Source organism: Panthera tigris, chromosome C1 (assembly GCF_018350195.1).
Source record: "Panthera tigris isolate Pti1 chromosome C1, P.tigris_Pti1_mat1.1, whole genome shotgun sequence".
In the NCBI taxonomy this organism is placed as follows: Eukaryota; Metazoa; Chordata; class Mammalia; order Carnivora; family Felidae; genus Panthera; species Panthera tigris.
In genome coordinates this window covers 208,297,706-208,317,423 of record NC_056667.1, presented here as the reverse complement: position 1 = coordinate 208,317,423, position 19,718 = coordinate 208,297,706, and the positions used below count along the sequence as shown (strand labels likewise).

Here is a 19,718-nt window from a genome sequence, read left to right as displayed (position 1 = left end):
GTGAAGGTTGCAGCTCTGTGTTAAGCCTTTAGCAGTGCTTAGCATATAGGTGGTCCTCTGGCAATGCTGCTCATTATAATTTCTAAAAAAAAAAAATTATGTTTATTTATTTTTGAGAGAGAGAGAGAGAAGAGTGCAGACTGGGGAGGGGCAGAGAGAGAGGGAGACACAGAATCCGAAGCAGGCTCCAGGCTCTGAGATGTCAGCACGGAGCCTGATGTGGGGCTTGAACCGATGAACTGTGAGATTATGACCTGAGCTGAAGTCAGACGCTCAACTGATGGAGCCACCCAAGTGCCCCTACACTTTCTTATGGTCGTGGTGTTGGTGACTATTGTGATGATGGAGAAGAGGAGGAGAAAGGAAAGCAGAAGAGGAGAAGGAGGGCTAAGAAGTGTGTGTGCGTGTGTGTGTGTGTGTGTGTGTGTGTGTGTGTGTGTGTGTAGTGGGGCAGGGGTTAGAGGGAACTGCAGCAACAGTGACAGCAGAAGGACCTGTCTTTCTGGTTGATAAACCCCAACGCCAGCCTTTTCCTAAGGTCTTCTCCAACTTATGTCAACTCTGTGATTCTCCACTAACTGAAGATTCTTCATCTCCCTCCATAATTTCTCTCTCCATGTTTTTTTTTTTTTTAATTTTTATTTATTTATTTTGAGAGAGAGAGAATGACAGCAAGAGAGTGGGGGAAGGGCAGAGAGAGAGGGAGACAGGATCCCTCTGTCACGCCATCAGCGCAGAGCCAGATGCGGGGCTCAAGCTCCCGAGCCGTGAGATCGTGACCTGAGCCGAGATCTAGAGTCGGACACTCAACCAACTGAGCCACCCAGGCGCCCCTGTCCTTATGTTTAATAGGTACTTTGGGAGGGACTGTCATAGCTTATTCCTCTTTTCTTTCCCCCAGATCTTCTTGCCTCTCCAGACCAATCTTGGCCTCTTCCTGAGTTTTGCCCAGGCTTCCAGTTCCCAATTTTCTAACCCTTCTCTAATATGTTGTGTATGGGAGCTCTTTTGCTCCTACAGGGTATTAGGAAGGAAGGAAACAAACATTTTTTGAGCTACTACCACATGTCAGGCACTGTGCTAGGCACTAGTGTAGACTCATGTAATTCTCTCAGGGATTAATTTCACATGCTGAGAAGTCAGAAGCTCAGAGGAGTTATGTACTTGCTCAGGGTTACAAGGCTAAGTGGTCAAGATCTGAGCACAAGGCTTTCTAACTCCAGAGCCTGCTGTTATCCCTAACCATGAGATGCATGGACCAGGAGAAGAAGGCAGATTGTCTCTGTGGAGGAGGGGAGAAGTCACCAAAGACACACGTCAGCCTCACAGTACGGGTGGGCCCTGCCTGTTGGGATTATGGGGTGTTACTGCCAGAGCTCAACACAAAGGCAGTTCCCAGAGGTCTGAAAGGTCCAGAGAATTCAGATAGAGTCACCCGGCCCTGCCCAGAGGGGAAAATCACAGACCTAGAGAAACCTGGGGGATTAGTGTTTTTGATAAGAGACATACAGCATTTTGAGTCAAGAATGTCATTCTTAGCTTGGAGGTGAAGGGCCCATCTGGTTTTGAAAATCCATTGTGTATTTTTGGAACATATATCACCTCCATGCGGTTCCCAAGCAGTGACATTATTATGGTTGTTGTCAACTTTTCTGTTGATATTGGGAGGAGTCCTCAAGGAGAAAATGATAATAAAAGCCTATGTTGGCAGAATAGTAGGTTAGCTGAGATATAGTCCAGTTGGCTTTGGATTAGCAGATTCAACTCCAAGGTCAACTGAGGACTCCATAGCACTCTTAAACAATTCAACTGAACCTGCAGGGAAGGCAAGGTGGGGGCGGGATTGGCCACAATCCAGCAGCATGCTGGTCAGGTTGGAACTCAGAGTCATTCTCAAGAATTTACTTGAGTAGTTCTCAAAGTTTTTCCGTGTTGCTTCTCAGAGAACATGAAGCTCCAACCACATTCCAGTGGTTCATGGACCACACAGATTCATGACCTGCTTTATAAGCCTTGTGATACTTCCTTGTTGAGATGGACTGTTTTTGCTAAAAAGCTCAAACCAACCTGAACTCTTTGAACATCTGCAGGTAGAGTCAACCCAAGAATATGGGATTTTCCAAATACCAAAACCAAATAAGCAGCTTATATGTTGGGGAAAGGTTGAGTCATCTCTTAACATGGAAAGTGTAAGCCTCGAAAGGAGATGTCCGGCCACTGAGGTGGACACAGCATTGTCATTCTTTTTCTGGGAGCACTTTTCTATCCTTCGAGGCACTTTTCTTACTTGTTTGCAAAGTTTAATAGGTACTTTGGGAGGGACTGTCATAGCTTATTCCTCTTTTCTTTCCCCCAGATCTTCTTGCCTCTCCAGACCAATCTGCTATGGGGGCAGAGCAATGCTTTTCATCAGACTTGGCTGGACAGGTCAGTTTGCTCAGATTAGGAATTCTATTTTGGAAAGATAAAGGTATATACAAATAGGTGTTCAGACTCTGAGAACAGTTTCACCTCGGAGAGTCTTCAGATAGCTCAGTGTCAGAAGGTCAAAAGAAAGAACGTGTAGATATTAAGTTAATAGGAATTCATTTCACTGAAAGAATAAAAATATATTATTTTAAAAAGCCCAAAGACTTAATGTTACTTTGGAAAAGAAAACACATCATACTTATATTACCTTTTTGCGACTGGAAGATTCTGATACTCAGTCTCCTGCTATCCGGTCCTGTAATCTTGATCATTCCCTGCCCCCATCCCCCGGTCGATGAGAACCCAAGCAGGGTGTATTTCTTTTCAAGATTGGGTTGCAGAGAAAACAAATTCCCCATAGTAGAAATAATGATTTAGAAGGTCTCAGATCTTGTTCCCAGACATAGCATTTGGAAAACATCGAGCAAAGACTCATGAGGAGTCCCAGGGGAATTGGAGTCCAGGAACGTTCATAAAGGAGTGAAAAAAAAAAAATCAGCCCAGGGAGTTGGAAAAAGAGAAGCTAATGATATTTGCTGTATAAGCTAGAGCTTACTGAAATAAATACAGGCTGGGAAAGAGCCTGTGGACCTTACTTTGGTTGTTGAACGAGGCTGATGTTCAGAGATCCAGGATCTTTGGGGGAGATCTTCTGGGGGATCCTCTGGGGGAACCTCCAAGAGAGCTTCCTGTTGGGGTGTCCAGCCTTGGGACCCGCTATGGGGGCAGAGCAATGCTTTTCATCAGACTTGGCTGGACAGGTCAGTTTGCTCAGATAAAGGGAATAGACTATAAGCCTGCATCAGAAATGGGGCAGCTCTTGGGAATGAGCTAGTCTTTCATTCTCTGATGGACCATCAGTCTTTCTCTTTTCACATTTTCCTTTCTTAAAAACCCAATTTTTTATGATTACTGAGGATATCTGTTTCCTCTAAATTCAGGCTTGTGCTTCTCCTAGACCTGTTTCAGCCTTCGAATGTCTGACTCTCCTTCGGGGCGCCTTCCTCCCCCAGCCCCTTTCTTCTCTTTCCTAAGTCCTGTCTCTGAGAGGAGCCATCCAATTTGCAGTATCCTCCGGTTCTGAAAATCTGGCTTGCACCCTCACTTAGCTGGGCCGAAGGCGGGACCTGAGTGGGCCCTGACACAGCAGTCCCTGGAGAATGCTCCCTTCCTGAGAATAACAGTTGACAAACTAAAGCATGTCCTTTGAAAGGTGCAGAACCTTGGCAGAAGTTTCCTAGGTAGGCAATCTCCCAAAGCAGCTGTTTGCATTGTTTGCATATGTCTTGGTGGCATAGGGGTAGCGCTTTCGGTTGCAAAGCTTTTTTTTTTTTTTTTTTCTAATAATGATAGACTCCATTGGAAACTCCCTGCCTTGGCCAGTCCTATGTGATGACAGCCATGTATTTTTGAGAAGGTAGGTTAGAAGGACACTGTTCTGAGCGAGAGAGTATTTTTGTTTTGTTGTCTGGTGCAGTCAGAAGCTCGGTTGAGACAAAAGTTTTTATGCTCTTAACACAGGCAATCGCAATGAAGAAACTCCTCTCAGATTGCTGTGGATTACCTGTGTGACTGCGTTTTGAGAACACCGATGCTCACGGTGCAAGCTGATCGTCACATGGGCCCTGAGCATCACTTGCTCAGCTGTCGTGGCGACTTAGTTAGGAGAACAGTTATAAATTCTCCACGACTTGTTCATGGCTAGTTTTGGGCTCAAGAGACGTGTGGGATTCAGCACGTGCTCATCCAAGGCTTGCTCCGGGTCAGACAGTGAACAAGGCAGTTTTTTACCACTGGCAGCTCATGGAGAGCAGAGGTCTTCAAGCTGAGGTACATACGCCCTTGGGAGACAGAATGATTCCTAAGAGTTGTGCAGTCAGCTTGGAAGATGAAGTCAAGGAATCAGCTTGCAGATTCTCAACTGCTATCATATTCTTTCTTAGAATTGTTCTGTCTGAAGATGGGTCTTTGCTTCATGTTCTCACCAGCGCCTTTTACAATTTTTCCTTTTGCTGGTTTTCACCAGAGAAGCATACCCCTCTGCCCCCACCCACCCCGCTTTGCCCCCGAAGGCAAGATCTGTTTGTGAGGCAGATGCTGGGCAGCGTAAATGCAGATGCTGAGAACAGAGAACATTCCACCTTTTGGGTTCCACGTCCCTGGGCCAGGTGGTTTCTAGTAAGACTTATCAGGTGGTAGATCACTCAAAATGATTCTTGATGATAAATTCTATATTGCTTTTGGCATACAATTTAGGAGAAGTTCAAAGAACTGCATGGCATTTATAGAAGAAATTCCTTCCATTCACAAAGTCTTGTTTCTGTGAATAGATTTATTAGAATTTACAGTTTTTAGAAATTATAATGGAAGGAGTACTGTTGCTTGACCCATCTCATTTCTTGACCAGATCTCATTTGTTGATCTGGGCTAAATAAACTATTTGAGAAACCGAAATCCCCAATTCATTCATTGTACATTTCCAGTAAAATTTCATTTGTAATGTGTTCAATAATTGTTTATCAAAATTTTAATTTATTTGGTTTTGGTGGATTATATACCACTTATCATCATAATGATAAACACATTGAGGCAAAAACATTTACGACTTAGAGATTTGTGATCATAGGGAATAAAAAAAATAATTTATATACGTATTTTTGTCACAGAGAAGCATAGTAAGGTAATCTATATAAGAATTTTCAAGTATAAAAATACGCTGCACTAGGATATATGTGGGGGATGAAATGGAAATATTAGTTCAAGAATGAAAATGAGGTAAAATTTCTAGCTGGTTAAGAACTTGTGCACATATTTTAAGCTGATGGTGGCAAGAACCATCCTTAGAATGATTATGATGGTCCATTGGCTATGTCAGAGTAGGGCTGTAACTCGTTTTGTTTTATAAGTCACCACGTACAATGTTCCAAATTATACTCTTAGCACCTTGAAAGAGAAGATGAAAGTGTTTAGATATTAACTCGTAAAAAATGAAAAGGGGGGTGTGTAACTGAAAAAACATTCTTAGGGGGAGTGTCAGAGCAGACATCTGCAGACTGCTATGCTTAGGTGTCAAATGGCAGAAGGGATCCGTACTGGAGTCAAAACCCCCCAGGTCTACCATTTATTAGCTCTGTGAATTTGCACCAGTTACTTAAACTGACCCAAGGTGGTTTTCCTTTACAACTGAACTAATACTTTCCTTACTGAATTGTGGTGAAGAAAGTGATTTGATGTGCCCAGCACTCTTAGCAGAAAGTCCAAGGTGTAATTAGTGTCCATGCCTCTCCACTTCCCCCAAGGCTGTAACGATCCCTCTTTCCATGGCTCTCTTTCTTCCTTTCTCCATCACCTCATGTGTATTCAAAGTTGGCCTTATCTTACATTCTCTGTTAAATACACTTGATTATCCCAAAGTATATTCTGTAAATTCATTCATCCAATGAATATATATTAAGCGCCAACTCTATTCCAGGCACGATTATGGCCCTGGGGATAACTGTGAATTAAGAGACAAAATCCCTATTGTCACAGAGCTTACTAAGTGCATGGTGATGAGGGTGCATTGGCTGCTCCCAATTAGCGATGTCCTTTCACTAGTGGGAGACCAGTTGGATTTCTGCGGATTGGCCCATCTGTCCATCCACCCAACCAGCCAGCCATCTGGTCATTCAGTTACAAAATGTATTGAGAAACTCCTAAGTGTTAGGACCATGATCAGGCACTCTTGTCTGAAAGTGACTGCAAAAACACTGTATTTTAATAAAATCCCTGTTTGTACACCCTTTATCACAATATGCGTAGAGATTAATTGCATGATGTATCTATTTTGTGGTTAAATGTAAATATCCCTGGTTTTCTTTAATTTTTTGACTATTTCTTATCTGTTTAAAATAATGAGTACCTTTTTTTTAAATGTTTATTCATTTTTGAGAGACAGAGAGAGAGAGAGAGAGAGAGCGCGAGCATGGGCGGGGGAGGGGCAGAGAGAGGGAGACACAGAATCTGAAGCAGGCTCCAGACTTGGAGCTGTCAGCACAGAGCCTGATGCAGGACTCCCACTCATGAACCGTGAGATCATGACCTGAGCCAAAGTCAGATGCTTGACCGACTGAGCCACCCAGGTGCCCCAATCGAGTACCTTTTGAATGATTCAAACCAATTTGTGTATTCCTTCTAAATCAATAATTTGTTTTATTGAGATTTTCTTCCAGTATGCAGCTAAAAAAACACATTTAAAATGATGAATGTGGAGGGGTGCCTGGGTGGCTCAGTTGGTTAAGCATCTTATTTCAGTTCAGATCATGATCTCGAGGTCTGTGAGTTCAAGGCTTGTGTCGGGCTCTGTGCTGACAGCTTGGAGCCTGGAGCCTATTTCAGATTCTGTGTGTGTCTCTCTCTGTCCCTCCCCAACTCATGCTCTGTCTCTCTCACTTTCAAAAATAAATAAACAAAAAAATAAAAAAACATTGTTTTGAATGATGGATTTGGGGATGGGAAATGATCCGGTCCCTCAACGTGATTCTTTTTCTACCTGACTTTCAAACTGCATCAAGGAATGTTGTTCTACCACTTACATGGGGAACTAGTATTCCATAAACACAGCATTGAATTAGTTTATCCAGATTTTATCCAGATATCAAAAAAATTTCCATTTGAAGACATTGCAATATCAAGACATTCCTTTAGGCCAGGTCTTTTTATATAATATCTATACCTTTTTTAATCAAAGACATAGAATTTTTTGAATCATATGTTTTCTCTTTTTTTTTTGAGATAAAGTTCACAAAATAAAGTCACTGTTTGAATTATTTTAAAGTTCATAATTCAGTGTTTTTTAATATATTCGTGTGCAACCAGCACCACTATCTAATTCCAGAACATTCCATAGTCTCAAGAACTCCCAATTCTCTCCTCCAACCCCTGACAATTCCTACTCTACTTTCTGTCTCCATGGAGTTGCCTATTCTGGTTATTTCATAGACCTGAAATCATACCATACGTGTCTTTCCCATAACATGATGTTTTCAAGGTTCATCTATGTATCAGTCCTTCATTCCTTTTTATGGCCAAATCTCTTGTGTGGAAGTAGCACATTTTGCTTATCCATTCATCAGTTGATGGGCGTTTTACTTGTTTGCACTTTTTGGCTATTATGAATATTTATGTACAAGTTTATGCATGAATATAGTGTCAATTCTCTTGGTTATAACTGGGAGTGGAATTGCTGGGTCTTATGGTAATTCTGCATTTAACTTTTTGAGGAACCATCAAAGTGTTTTCCACAACTGTGGAAACCATTTGACATAAAAATATTTTCGTATGTGTTTGCTGTGTGTGTGAAAAGTATATGTTTCGATACTAAAGGGTCCCCTTCCTAGTTCCAAAAAGTAAAAAAATGCACTTAAGTGAATTTTAACTTGGGTTTTCAAGGGCAAATGTTAAATAGGAGAAAATGCCACTTAACAAAATGAAGCAATAATTTTTATACAAGCATTATATACATCTATATTTCATTTCTCAAAAATATATTTATGACACAAATAACTGGAGAGTGTTTTTATTTCTAAGAATAAAAATTGGTATTTATTCAGTTTTATTACCACTAAGATTGTTTTGTCAAAAAAAGTTGAACTCCCCCTTTAGAAAATATTTCCATTGCTGTGAATAATGAAAGTAATTATTTCCAACATTATAAGGAATATTGTGTTTTAAGAGATGTATCTATATTTAACATATACAAACTTTAAACCTAGGACATAGCACCCCACTTACAAGTGAGAGTCTTCTGGAAGAGAAGAGAAACCTGACAGAATTTTTTTTAAGTACTTGACTGTGAAGTAACCCAGGCACATGGCGTCAATAAGGTGCTCATTCAGGTGGATCAAGCCATTAGCCACAGATCCCTGGTGAGTGTCCTCCGCGTGATAACTTGCTTATATTTAATAATTTCTCCTAAATTTGGTTTTACAGTTATGAATTGTCTGAACGTTTCATGTGTCAAGAGGCCAAAGTGTTCCAGAAACCTATCCATTATGCCTGCTATTTTGTGATTCATTTTTATTAAACACCAGTTCTGTCTACTCTCCCTGAATTACACCCACATCATCGCCAATGGGAAAGACATTCATCTAAAGGCTGCAGATTCTTGTCCTCTTACGAGGTTTTAGGTATCCACATCCTAATCCCTGGATCCTGATAATACGGTCTGTTACAGGTGATGGGGATTTATGTTTGTAGATAACATTAAACTTGCTAATCAGCTGACCTTAGGGAGCTTATTCTGGATTATCTGGGTGGGTCCAGTATAATCACAAGGGTCCTTAGAAGTGAAAGAGGGAAGCAGGAGGGTGAGGGGCAAAGGAGATGTGACAATGGAAACAGGTCACAGGGATGAGACGGACGTGACCAGCCATTGCTGGCTCTGAAGACGGAAAGGAGACCAGGGGCCAAGGAATGCAGGCAGCCTCCAGAATCTGGAAAACACAAGGATACTGAATCTCCCCCAGAGCCTCCAGAAGGAACACAGCCCTGCCCCCACTTTGATTTTCAACAGTGAGACCCATGTTGGAGAATCATGACATGACAAATTCCTGTTGGTTTTAAGCCACCAAGTTCTTGGTAATGTGTTATGGGGCTGGTAGGAAACTAACATGCTATTGTCAGAAGGGACCAAAAAAGACAGTGGGAGTTAAGACAGCAACGTCTTAAATAGTGAAAAATAAGAAAAGTTTTGAGGCTGATGAATATGTATGCATGAGAGAGTGGTAGGAAGAATGGATTTGTTTCAGGACTACAGGAGAGTCTAACTTATTTGGAGTGGATGGGGAGGAAACTGCAAAATAGTCTTAATTTTAATGGTTTTTTAAAAGAAAAAAAGAATTGCCTTTTTTTCAATACACACAGCAGCAGGAGGAACTATCAGAGGACAGGACGAAGGAAGGACAAGAGAGGTTGAGCACTGACCCGAACAGCATCCGTCCTTGCCCCCTTCCAGCAAGCTTTTGAGGACATTGCCCAACATTTCTGGGTCAGTTTGCTTTTGTGCAAAATGTGGAAAAAACATGCCCCGACTACAGTTTTTTTTTTTTTTAAGTTTCTTTATTTTTGGCAGAGACAGAGTGTGAGCATGAGTTGGGGAGGGGCAGAGAGAGAGAGGGAGACAGAGAATCTGAAGCAGGCTCCAGGCTCTAAACTGTCAGCACAGAGGCCAACGCAGGGCTCAGACTCACGAACTGTGAGATCATGACCTGGGCCGAAGTCGGACGCTTAATCGACTGAGCCACCCAGGCGCCCCTAGCTTTTTTTTTTTTTTTAAGTGTATTTATTTTTGAGGGGTGGGGGGAGGAGTAGAGAGAGGGAAACACAGAATCCGAAGCAGGCTCCAGGCTCTGAGCTGTCAGCACAGAGCTTGATGTGGGCCTCAAACCCATGAACTGTGAGATCATGACCTGAGCCGAAGTCGGATGCTTAACCAACTGAGCCACCCAGGCATCCCCATCCCTAACTACAGTTTTAATGAGACTATATATATGGGGATGGCCAAAACCAGTATGGGATGTAACATGTACTTATTTACAAATGTCCAAAGTGATAAGGGCCCAATTAGCAAACGGTAGTTATAAATACTTGACTTAAAACATTTTATCCCATGTTTAACACATCTTCCAACTTTTTATTCTCTTAATTACTTAGATACTTCACTGAAATGCCAACCTTACCTTTGTTGGCATTGTCATGAACTCCAACAGCAGGGTTGGGGAGAAGGAAGACCTCAGTGGGGTAGCCAGTAAGCATGGGCTCGGCCTGCCCCAGTCCCCAATCTCCTAGTCTGGGTCTCGTCCAGAGGCACGACTCTGCAGCTTTCTATAATGTTTCTCAGCATTTCAGCATGAGAGGGGGACAGTGTGGAGAAAGAAGGCTCACTTAGGACGTGGGTTTCAGACAGAAGACTCTACTTAGAAAAAAGGACAGAGCTGGTGGGGACATCACAGCCTGAGTCTGGCTGGACCGCAGCTCTCCTCTCATCCCTGGGAATGATGTGACCTGAGTCCCCAAATCCATCAGAGCTGTTTAAGAATTAAATGACATGATGAATATGAAAGCTCTTTGGCCAATATAAGCCCAAGGCAGATGTATGTGAGTGTTTAGTGGTTGTCACAGTCAGACTGGGCTCCTGGAATAACACCGCACCAGGGGGTTTACGAAGAACAGAAATTTATCTCTCCCAGTTCTGGAGGCTGGAAGTCTGAGATCAGGGTGCCAGTGCAGTGGGTTCTGGTGAGAGCGTCCTCCAGGTTGCAGACTGCCAACATCTTGGTTTGTCCTCACATGGTGGAAAGAGGGGGAGAGAGAGCTCTCTGGGGTCCCTGTATAAAGGGCACTAATCCCATTCATAAGGACTCCACTCTTGTGACCTAATCACCCCCCAAAGGCATTACCTTCTAGTACCATTATAAAGGGTGAGGATTTCAACTCATAAATTTGTGGGCAGTGGGGGGCAGAGAGATGCTACAAACATTTGGTCCATAACAATGGTCTTTTATGGTTGTGTCTCTTCTCTGTTAAAATTTGTTTATAGTTATGATGTTATCCCCAGTGGATTTCTGCCTCGCTTACAAGACCCTGAACCACTTAACTCTTCCCTAGCTGATTCATATTATTTTCCTTCCTTTCCAAATCATCTCCCCAGTCCATTAGATTTTCTTCCCTCCTCCCTCCTTCCAGTTGGTTCCACTTAATGGCATCCAGGATACACTGAGCCCCCTCCTTCCCTCACTCGTCTACATTTCATTCAGAGAGTCGTCTCCATTCCCTCATCTACCCATCCAGTCTCACCTTCAGAGTGTCCCTAGGGTACCCAGCCCAGTGAGGACCCCACTAAAGGGGTGTGAGTACTTCTTGACTGATTAGCAAGAGGGAAGATAATGATGACAAGCAGAGAGAGAGTAACATTTATCTTGTCACTGATGACAGTGGCCTATGAGAAAAAAAAAAGCCTTCTGGAATTTCTTCTTTTGTTCTTTCTCTTTTTAGTTTGTTTTGCATGAAAATGAACAGTTTATGTTCATCTGCATTTTTGCTGTTTCGTAGGTTGCTTATACTTATCCTGTTTTCCGTACAACACGTATATGCGGTAAGTACGTTAATTAGCTCTGATTGCATGCATTATTCTTGTTATAAGCCTTTTTGTCTGTGGGACTCAGTTTTCTCATCTGTAAAATGAAAGGCTGGACTAGGTGAACTCTAAGGTTTCTTTACCACACTCAAAACTGCTTACCAAATTGCCCAGGTATTGGGGATTTCTTCATTTTATAACACTACCCTGTGTTAAAATCTTTTTTTGAAGGGGGGCTGGAAGCGGCTGGCCTACTTCAAGATTAAATCAAGAAATACAAGATTACATGTGAACATTTTAACTCTGGAGAAGGATAAGCCTAGAATATTCTGTAATAAGATCTCTTTCTTCTGCTTCCCACTGAGGAATCTGAGTTATTAAACCCAACCCCAGACATTTCTGGGAAATCACACTATGGACTGCCAGTAACTCAGGTAGATCTTGAGATAACTGAACGGGTTAAGTCACCCTAGTGAGCACGTCCCCATCTGTCATCCTCTCTGGCTTGGATTTACCCATTCCAGTTTCTGTGATTTCAGTTAACATGGGTCTTTTCAAGGAAAATCAAAATAGAAAGTTGCTTTCTGTTCTCCTTTTCCTACTGGTCAGGACCAGAGAGGAATCAGAAGCTCTCCCCAAGTAGGATGATACGCTGTGTACCACTTAGTCCCATGCATTTGAGAGCATCATCTGAAGTAAGGATGGAAACACACTGAGATATATGTGTCTGGATTTCTTTTTACTTGATTTCTCTAAGTTTATTTTTGTATTATATTCTCCCCCCTCCCCCCCCACTGCCTCATTAGAAGAGCCTACAGAGTCTTAAATTTCACTTCCTTTGTTTCTTATGTTCCATACGTGGGAAAAAAAATTCTTGAACCAAAGACTCGTCTAGCCTGGACCCTCCTATCAGGTTGTGCTGTGCGGAGATATTAGAGATTTCACACCAAAGTTGTGATACTATAGTTGTCTTTTAAAGATAGTGAACTATAGTTGTCTTTTAAACATAGTGATATAAGTTGATGGCAAAAGTTATGGGAGGCAATTTGGCATTATCCTTCAGAATTTCAAATGTGTAATCCTGTTGACCCAGGAAGTTTCCTTTTGGGAATTTATTATATATGTTTATACTGACTTGCGCATAAAGAAAACGCACAAAAATATTGTAGTGTTTCGTAACGAAGGGAGGTAGCTAACGGCCCATCAAGAAGGACAGATTAAACAAGTACTTCATGTGAGAAGAGCCATTCTGTTAACTTGGAATGACTTTGAAGGCATCTAAGTGAAGGCAGCAAGGTACAGAGAAATATACCATTTGGGTAAAAATAAAACAAGATTCAAATCACCAAAAAGTGTGTGTGTGTGTGTGTGTGTGCGTGCGTGTGCGTGTGTGTATGTGAGTGTGTGCATATGTGTTCCTGGTGTGAAAGTGCTCATAACTACCCAGAAACAGATTGAGGAGAGTGATTGCCTCTAGGTGAGGGAATGGGAGGGCCTGGGCTGGAAAAGAAAATTTCTTTCCCCATTATACTCTTTTGCCCTGTTTGAATTTTTTATCATATGCAAATGTTGTTTTTCCAAAAAGAAAATAGAGGTATGAATGTAGGACCAGTTATTAATCTAGAAATTAATAACGTACCTCATAAACATTTTATTCAACATACGTTTGTTTAAAAAACAGGCTAAAACAGGAACTTTTCTTTTTTTTCCTCTTTGAAGAATGACATTAGTTTTGGAGAATGTCAGTGTATTCTGGTGAATATGGTTTATACTTTGAATGTTGCCTTGGTGTGAGCCAAATGGGTTCATACAGTCTGTTTTTGTGGCATATATTTTCCCTCTATGAATGCCTCCCCTAAAGTGGTATTTATTGGGCTATATCTAACGTACAAAAACTTCTTAGAGCCTAAAATTACCTTTTGCTTTTTTCTTTTATCAGTACCAAAGCTTTATATGTGACTATTTCTGTTTTTTTTTAAATTAGAATCTGTTAATTTATTTTAAACCAATTCTTTCCTGAAATGTAATTTTCAGATGCTACAAACATCTCTGTGATGGTTGGCACAATTAAGAAAAAAAAACAATAAAAGAACAAACTTGTCTTTATTATGAAGCCAGCTAATCAACTGACCTTCTTTCTCTGGTTGTTTTGATATTTCACTGAACACATAGTAATGAGTCCCAACCTTAAATGAACCCAAGTATTCAGACCAGTTGCTTTAAAGTGTTTTCATGATGTCCTGGACCTGGGCATTTAACCTTTTTTTTTTTTCTTCACCTTATCAGAGTTTTGAACTTAATGGTTCTGCATTCATAGATAACAATGTGACTCAAAACTCAAGAGGCATCTATTTCGGAAACTTCAAATACAGTTTTTTTTAACTTAACTCTTGTAAAGGTTCACATTCTTATATACTTTCAATGACTCTAAAGAATTTTGTTTATAAAAATGTCTTTTTTTGTTAATGCTTAATTTAAAGATTTTTCTTTTGGGATGTGTCTGAGCATATTTTTTTTTTTCTAGAAAAAAGAGGTCTAAGTTGTGTGACTGAAAAATAAATACATTCGGGATAGATCCTTTTTCCTCCCATACACATATTCATATATATGTGTATGATTACACATGTGTGTATTCATATGTACACCTACTTGTATGTCCTTCCGTACATACTTATGTACATTGGTGTGTAGGTATACATATTTGTTTTCCAACTGAACTTTAAGTATTGCTTCAAATGTTTTATGTTTCCCCATTAGGCTTTGGTGTAAAGACTCATGTTTATAGCCTTGAATGTAAAAGATCTATCAGTCATAGAAATGTGTGGGTAATATATAAGTGTTACAGTGAGGGCTGGACCAGGCGAGATCATGAACTAGGCGAAGTATATCCCTGGTGCCTTTCTGATATTCCTGTCCACACTCTCAGCTCGTAGCATCTAGAGCTGTTTTTGCCACTATTTCTTCCCAACCCACCGCCCCAGGCTCTGAAGGAATGGTCAGTGTTCATTGTCATTGTCACTGCAGGTGCATCATGGTGGCTGTTTTGTTGTTAAGGGATCTACTTATGGAAACAGTTATTCTGGGATTATGCTTTTGTATTGAAGTGACAGATGACTCTGGATATAGACAATGAGGATTTGTGAGAACAAGGGCCTGATTCTTCCTAAAGAGCGTGTGTGTGTGTGCATGTGTGTGTGTGTGTGGTGTGTGTGTGTGTGTGTGTGTGTGTGTGTGTGTTTGGAAGAAGCATGAAAGTTAAGAAAACATGTGACTGTGGAGAAACTCTCTAAAGAGAATGTTGGAGAGAGGTTAGCGAGAAGTGGGGAAGGGCTCACCTTATTCAAGTTCAGGAGCTTTCTGGTTGAGAGACACATTAGAGGAACCATCTTGGAGTTTTAGCAGTTTGCAGGAAACAGTTTTCGCGTGAAAATCCAAGGCTGTGACGGGAGCAGTGACCAGGAAGGACTTGATGGTGATGGAGGGGAAGCAAGAGCGTCCTGAAAAGCAGCCAAGTTTATAATTGAAGTGAGACACCATTGTGTCCTTACAGTTTTCCTAATCATATAGTTTACACTCTAAGATCATTCATAACTTAGTAAATGAGGTCTTGCCAGGAGAAGGACATCACAGAAGATTCTTGTTAAAAAAAAAAAAGTGGCCTCAGAAGGGAGCTTTTTTCAATGCCAGCTCACGTAAACTTTTATTTTTCTCACACTCTTATCGAGCCACAATGGAAGTTCTTTGCCTTTTTATGTATCAACATGAGTGTTTTCTTTTCGAGGTTTCCAAGGTAAAGGTATACTGTGGAATTCCCATGAGTTAGGTAAACCGAGATGCTTGTTATAAGTTAAATATCATGTACCCAGCTAAGCAAGGAATACCAGTTTACTAAACCAGATGCTTCACTTTCCAGAGTGGAAAGAAGTTTATTGGGCCTTGCGGAGGAAGAGATTGCTCAGTTTGCCAGTGCTTTCCTGAAAAAGGGTCTCGGGTAAGTGATGTAAAAATCAGTATGGGCAGTGGGAGGAAGAAATGGGGAGTTACTCATCAACGGGCATAAAGTTTTGGTTATGCAAGATGGGTTTAGCTCTAGAGATCTGCTGTAGAATGTCTACCTAGAGTCAACAATAATGTCATGTTCACTGAAACATTGGTTGGGAGCAGGGGCACCTGGGTGGCTCAGTCGGTTAAACGCCCAACTTCGGTCAGGTCATGATCTCACAGTTCATGAGTTCAAGCCCCGTGTCCGGCTCTGTGCTGACAGCTCAGAGTCGGAAGCCTGCTTCAGATTCTGTGTCCCCCTCTCTCTCTGCCCCTCACCTGCTCTCTCTCTCTCTCAAAAACAAACATTAAAACATATTTTAAAAAATTGGTTGGGAGAGCAGATCTCATATTAAGTGTCCTTACCACAGTAAAATGTTAGGAAAAAAGTCAACATGGGCAGCATGTTGAAATTTGAGCCATTGTGAATACTTAACGTTAAGTAGTCCCAGATCTTAGCATGTTCTGATAATTGTCAATGTTTCTGTTTTACAGTGAAAGTTATGTACATTCTGATAAGCCGTCCCAGTTTTATTACACTAGGCATCAAGCTTAGAAGTGCAAGCTGTGATTTACCCAATGTTTCATACCACACTAATCTTGTGAACTGCCTTATGCAAAAAGAGTCCTGTGCCAAATGGTACATGCTAGGTCGCCATCTTGAAACTCAGGTTGCATATCAGCATTTTTTTAATGTTTATTTATTTTTGAGAGAGAGCAAGACACAGAGTGAAGCAGGGAAGGGGCAGAGAGAGAGAGAGGGGGGGGCGGAATCCTAAGCAGGCTTCAGGCTGTGAGCTGTCAGCACAGAGCCCAATGCAGGGCTTGAACCCACAAACCGTGAAATCATGACCTGAGCCAAAGTCATGAGCCAGGTGCCCCAACATACAAACATTTTAAAGGCTCTGAGAAGTAGTGTAGTGAGGCGGGGGAAACCTGGTTTAAACTTATCTAAAGTGGTATATCCAGACATTGGACTACAAGACTCTTTTTTGGATAGCACCTATTGAAGTCACATGGGCATAGTGTTCTGTATGCATCTATTGTGCATGGCTGCATTTCTTGTGTGCTTCTTATGTGCCACACACCATCTGTGTTCTCCAAACGCTTTAGGTCCCTGACTCCTCATGACTACTCTCTTACTATCTCAGTGTGCCGACTTTGCAAGGCAGAAGATCACAGCTCAGAGAGGTGTAGCCTGTTACTCAAGTCCACCCAGGACGGGGCTCTGGGTGACCACACTACGTTCTCTGTCCCCGCAAGGCACAAGAGCCCTCTTGGCTACTGTAGGCGGGTCACTTGAACATTTATGGACCTCTGTCTCCCTTATATTCTGATAACAGCTGGCGGCCCACCTGCTCATTTGTGCTGGCATAGTAGATCAAACAATTCTTTGGATTAAAAATACTCCCGCCATCTTACAAGAAAAGAGAAACTTGCTTTAGAAACTTTGGACAGTTTTTGAGTCAGATCAATGATTCTGTTGCAACATGTCCACATCGATTCTATAGGGAGTAACGCTCAAAAAGCACAGTTCAGTGATGACCAGTCTACAAGGAGGCAAGACCTCTCCTGAGGGAAGGGGCCATATATTTCTCCCATAGCTTTGTTTTCTCTCTGCGTGATACGTGTGCAATATGTAAGGGGCTCCTGTGTTGAGCTCTCTTCCTGAAACCAGCTAACTTTCAGAGCATGAATTATGGCAAATCCCCTCCTCCTTAAACCGCATTGTTTCTTTAATACTTCAAAAACTTTGGAGCTCAGAATTTATCTTAAGGTTTTTCTTTTCCTTAAAAAAAATTTTTTTTAAACTGCTTTTTAAGTTTATTTATTTTGAGAGAGAGAGTGCAAGCAGGGTAGAGGCTGAGAAAGAGAGAGAGGAGAATAAGGATCCCAAGCAGGCTCTGCACTATCTGGACAGAGCCTGATGCGGGGCTCAAATTCACGAACCTTGAGATCATGACCTGAGCCAAAGGCAGACGCTTAACCAACTGAGGCACCTAGGCGCCCCTATCTTGAGATTTGTTGAGCTGCTTTCATGACATGATTCAAAAAAAAAAGAGGTGTAAACTTCTAGTTATAAAATAAATAAGTCCTGGGAATATACTGTACAGCATGATGAATATAGTACATAATAGTCTCTGGTCTATTTGAAGGTTATTGTGAGTAGATCTTAAGAGTTATCATCACAAGGGGGAAAAAAAAGTTACTGTGTGAGGACAGATGCTAACTAAACTTATCGTGGTGATCACTTTGCGATCTATACACATATCAAATTATGAAACTAATATAACGTTTATATGTCAGTTACATCTCAATAAAAATTCTTTTAAAAAGTAAAGACACTAAAAGCTAGCAATCTAAGAAGTGCCTTTTTCACGTATATGTATGCCTTATTCGGGGGTGGGGGGGAAAGCCTGGCTTTCCTGTGATTTAAAAAAAAATTTATTTTAATGTTTATTTATTTTTGAGAGAGAGAGACAGACAGACAGAACATGAGCAGGGGAGGGGCAGAGAGAGAGGGAGACGCGGAATCTGAAACAGGCTCCAGGCTCTGAGCTTTCAGCACAGAACCAGACGGGGTCGAACCCACAAACCATGAGATCATGACTTGAGCCAAAGTCAGATGCTTAACTGACTGAGCCGCTCAGGTGCCCCTCCTGTGATTTTTAATATGAACATACCAAGATTGTATAAATGAGAAAGAAATCAGTGCATCTAAATTTTAAGACCCTTTGAGTTGGAGACCCAAGAAAAATGGATCAGCTTCTTGAGAGGATGCTAATGGGGGCATCACAAAACAAGTGGGAACAGTTGCTTGGATAAGGCTCTGATGTAAATAAGCCCGAGAATTGTTTTGGTCGGGACATCTGGCGATGTCTAGAGACATTTGTTGGTTGTCACAACTGGATGGGGGAGGGGTGCTACAGTATCTCGTGGGTACGGGCCAGGGATGCGGTTCGGCACCCCCAATGCACAGAACAGCCCCCACACCAAAAACTTACCTGTGCCGAGTGGACAAACCCTGCTCTCCTCCCACAACAGCTCTGTGAGGCTGATGAGTTTAATATTTTCATCTTTCAATACAAGGAGCCTGGATTTCCATGAGTTTTAATAACTCACTCGTATGTGGAAGAGGTGGAAACCCCACCCCGGTGTCTGACTTCGGTTTTAGCATTTGGCCCGTGATCACGAGAATCAGTGTCTGCACACTCACATTCAAACACCAGACCGTCGTCATAACCTTGTGAACTCGGGCGGGTGCTTCGAGCTGCCCAAGCATTCGTTTCCCGGTATTTACACCACGAGTGCTTTCTCTTCTGTGTCCTCGGGTGTTCCGCAATCACGAGCAGTGCACCTTGCGTCCCCTAACACAGTCTCCAGTGCCGGGGGTGACGAGGGCTCAGGGGATAGACTGCACTCTGCTGTCTGGGTCCCTGTTGCTGGGTGGTCGGGCAGAACAGAACGCGGAGCGCTGGTCGACCCTTGCCCTTTCCGAGACAGATGGCTCCCACATGAAGGCTGCAAGTTGCTGGCAGCGATGTCCGGCTGGGAGTTTGGGAGCTTGGCTTGCGCATAACTGCCAGGTGGCGTGGGAGGTGGGTGCTCCCAAGTACTCAGCAAGCAGCCAACTCACATACCATCTCGGGAGCTGCAGTGACAGCTCGAGGGGGTCCAAAGAGACAGGAATCCACGCGGTCCCGGAGGGTCGAGGATCCGCCTGAGACGGTGCAGCCTGCTAATGGCTCAGCCAGGCATTCCTAAGAAGGAAATGATTCCCCCTTTAGGGGTTCATGCCTGAGTGAGTCGTTTAAGCCCCAAATCAAAACTGCTGTGTCTGGATCGACGCTGGCCCCGTGCAGTGGAACGATGGGGTTGGGCTTGGAACTCTAGACTCAGGCTGGAGCCTGAGGTACAGCTGGGGTGCATCTGAGGCAGGGAGCCAAGGGGGGGGCGGTCCTTCACTTCTGACGGAGTGAAGTTCAGCCTCATCAGTGCACCCCGGAGGCCCGCAGTCTGGCCGAACCATGTGTTTCCACCAGTGATCAACACGCTTCCCCTTTGAGCCTCTCCTGCTGCATCAGGTGGGCCA

General features: G+C 42.5%; 1 protein-coding gene across 10 annotated transcripts in view; it reads left to right on the top strand.

Moving 5' to 3' along the window:
* COL4A4 (collagen type IV alpha 4 chain) overlaps positions 1 to 19,718 on the top strand; it is a 130,367-nt gene that overhangs the window by 9,889 nt on the left and 100,760 nt on the right. For 9 of the 10 annotated variants that reach the window (XM_042995498.1, XM_042995500.1, XM_042995501.1 and 6 more), the window contains 3 exons: positions 8,223 to 8,375; positions 11,560 to 11,602; positions 15,498 to 15,575. In XM_042995498.1, the coding sequence (XP_042851432.1) occupies positions 8,320 to 8,375; positions 11,560 to 11,602; positions 15,498 to 15,575 (177 nt within the window). In that variant the 5' untranslated portion in view covers positions 8,223 to 8,319. Of the gene's footprint in view, positions 1 to 2,380; positions 2,428 to 8,222; positions 8,376 to 11,559; positions 11,603 to 15,497; positions 15,576 to 19,718 lie in introns of those variants that run through there. The other variant, XM_042995499.1, reaches the window with a different exon arrangement.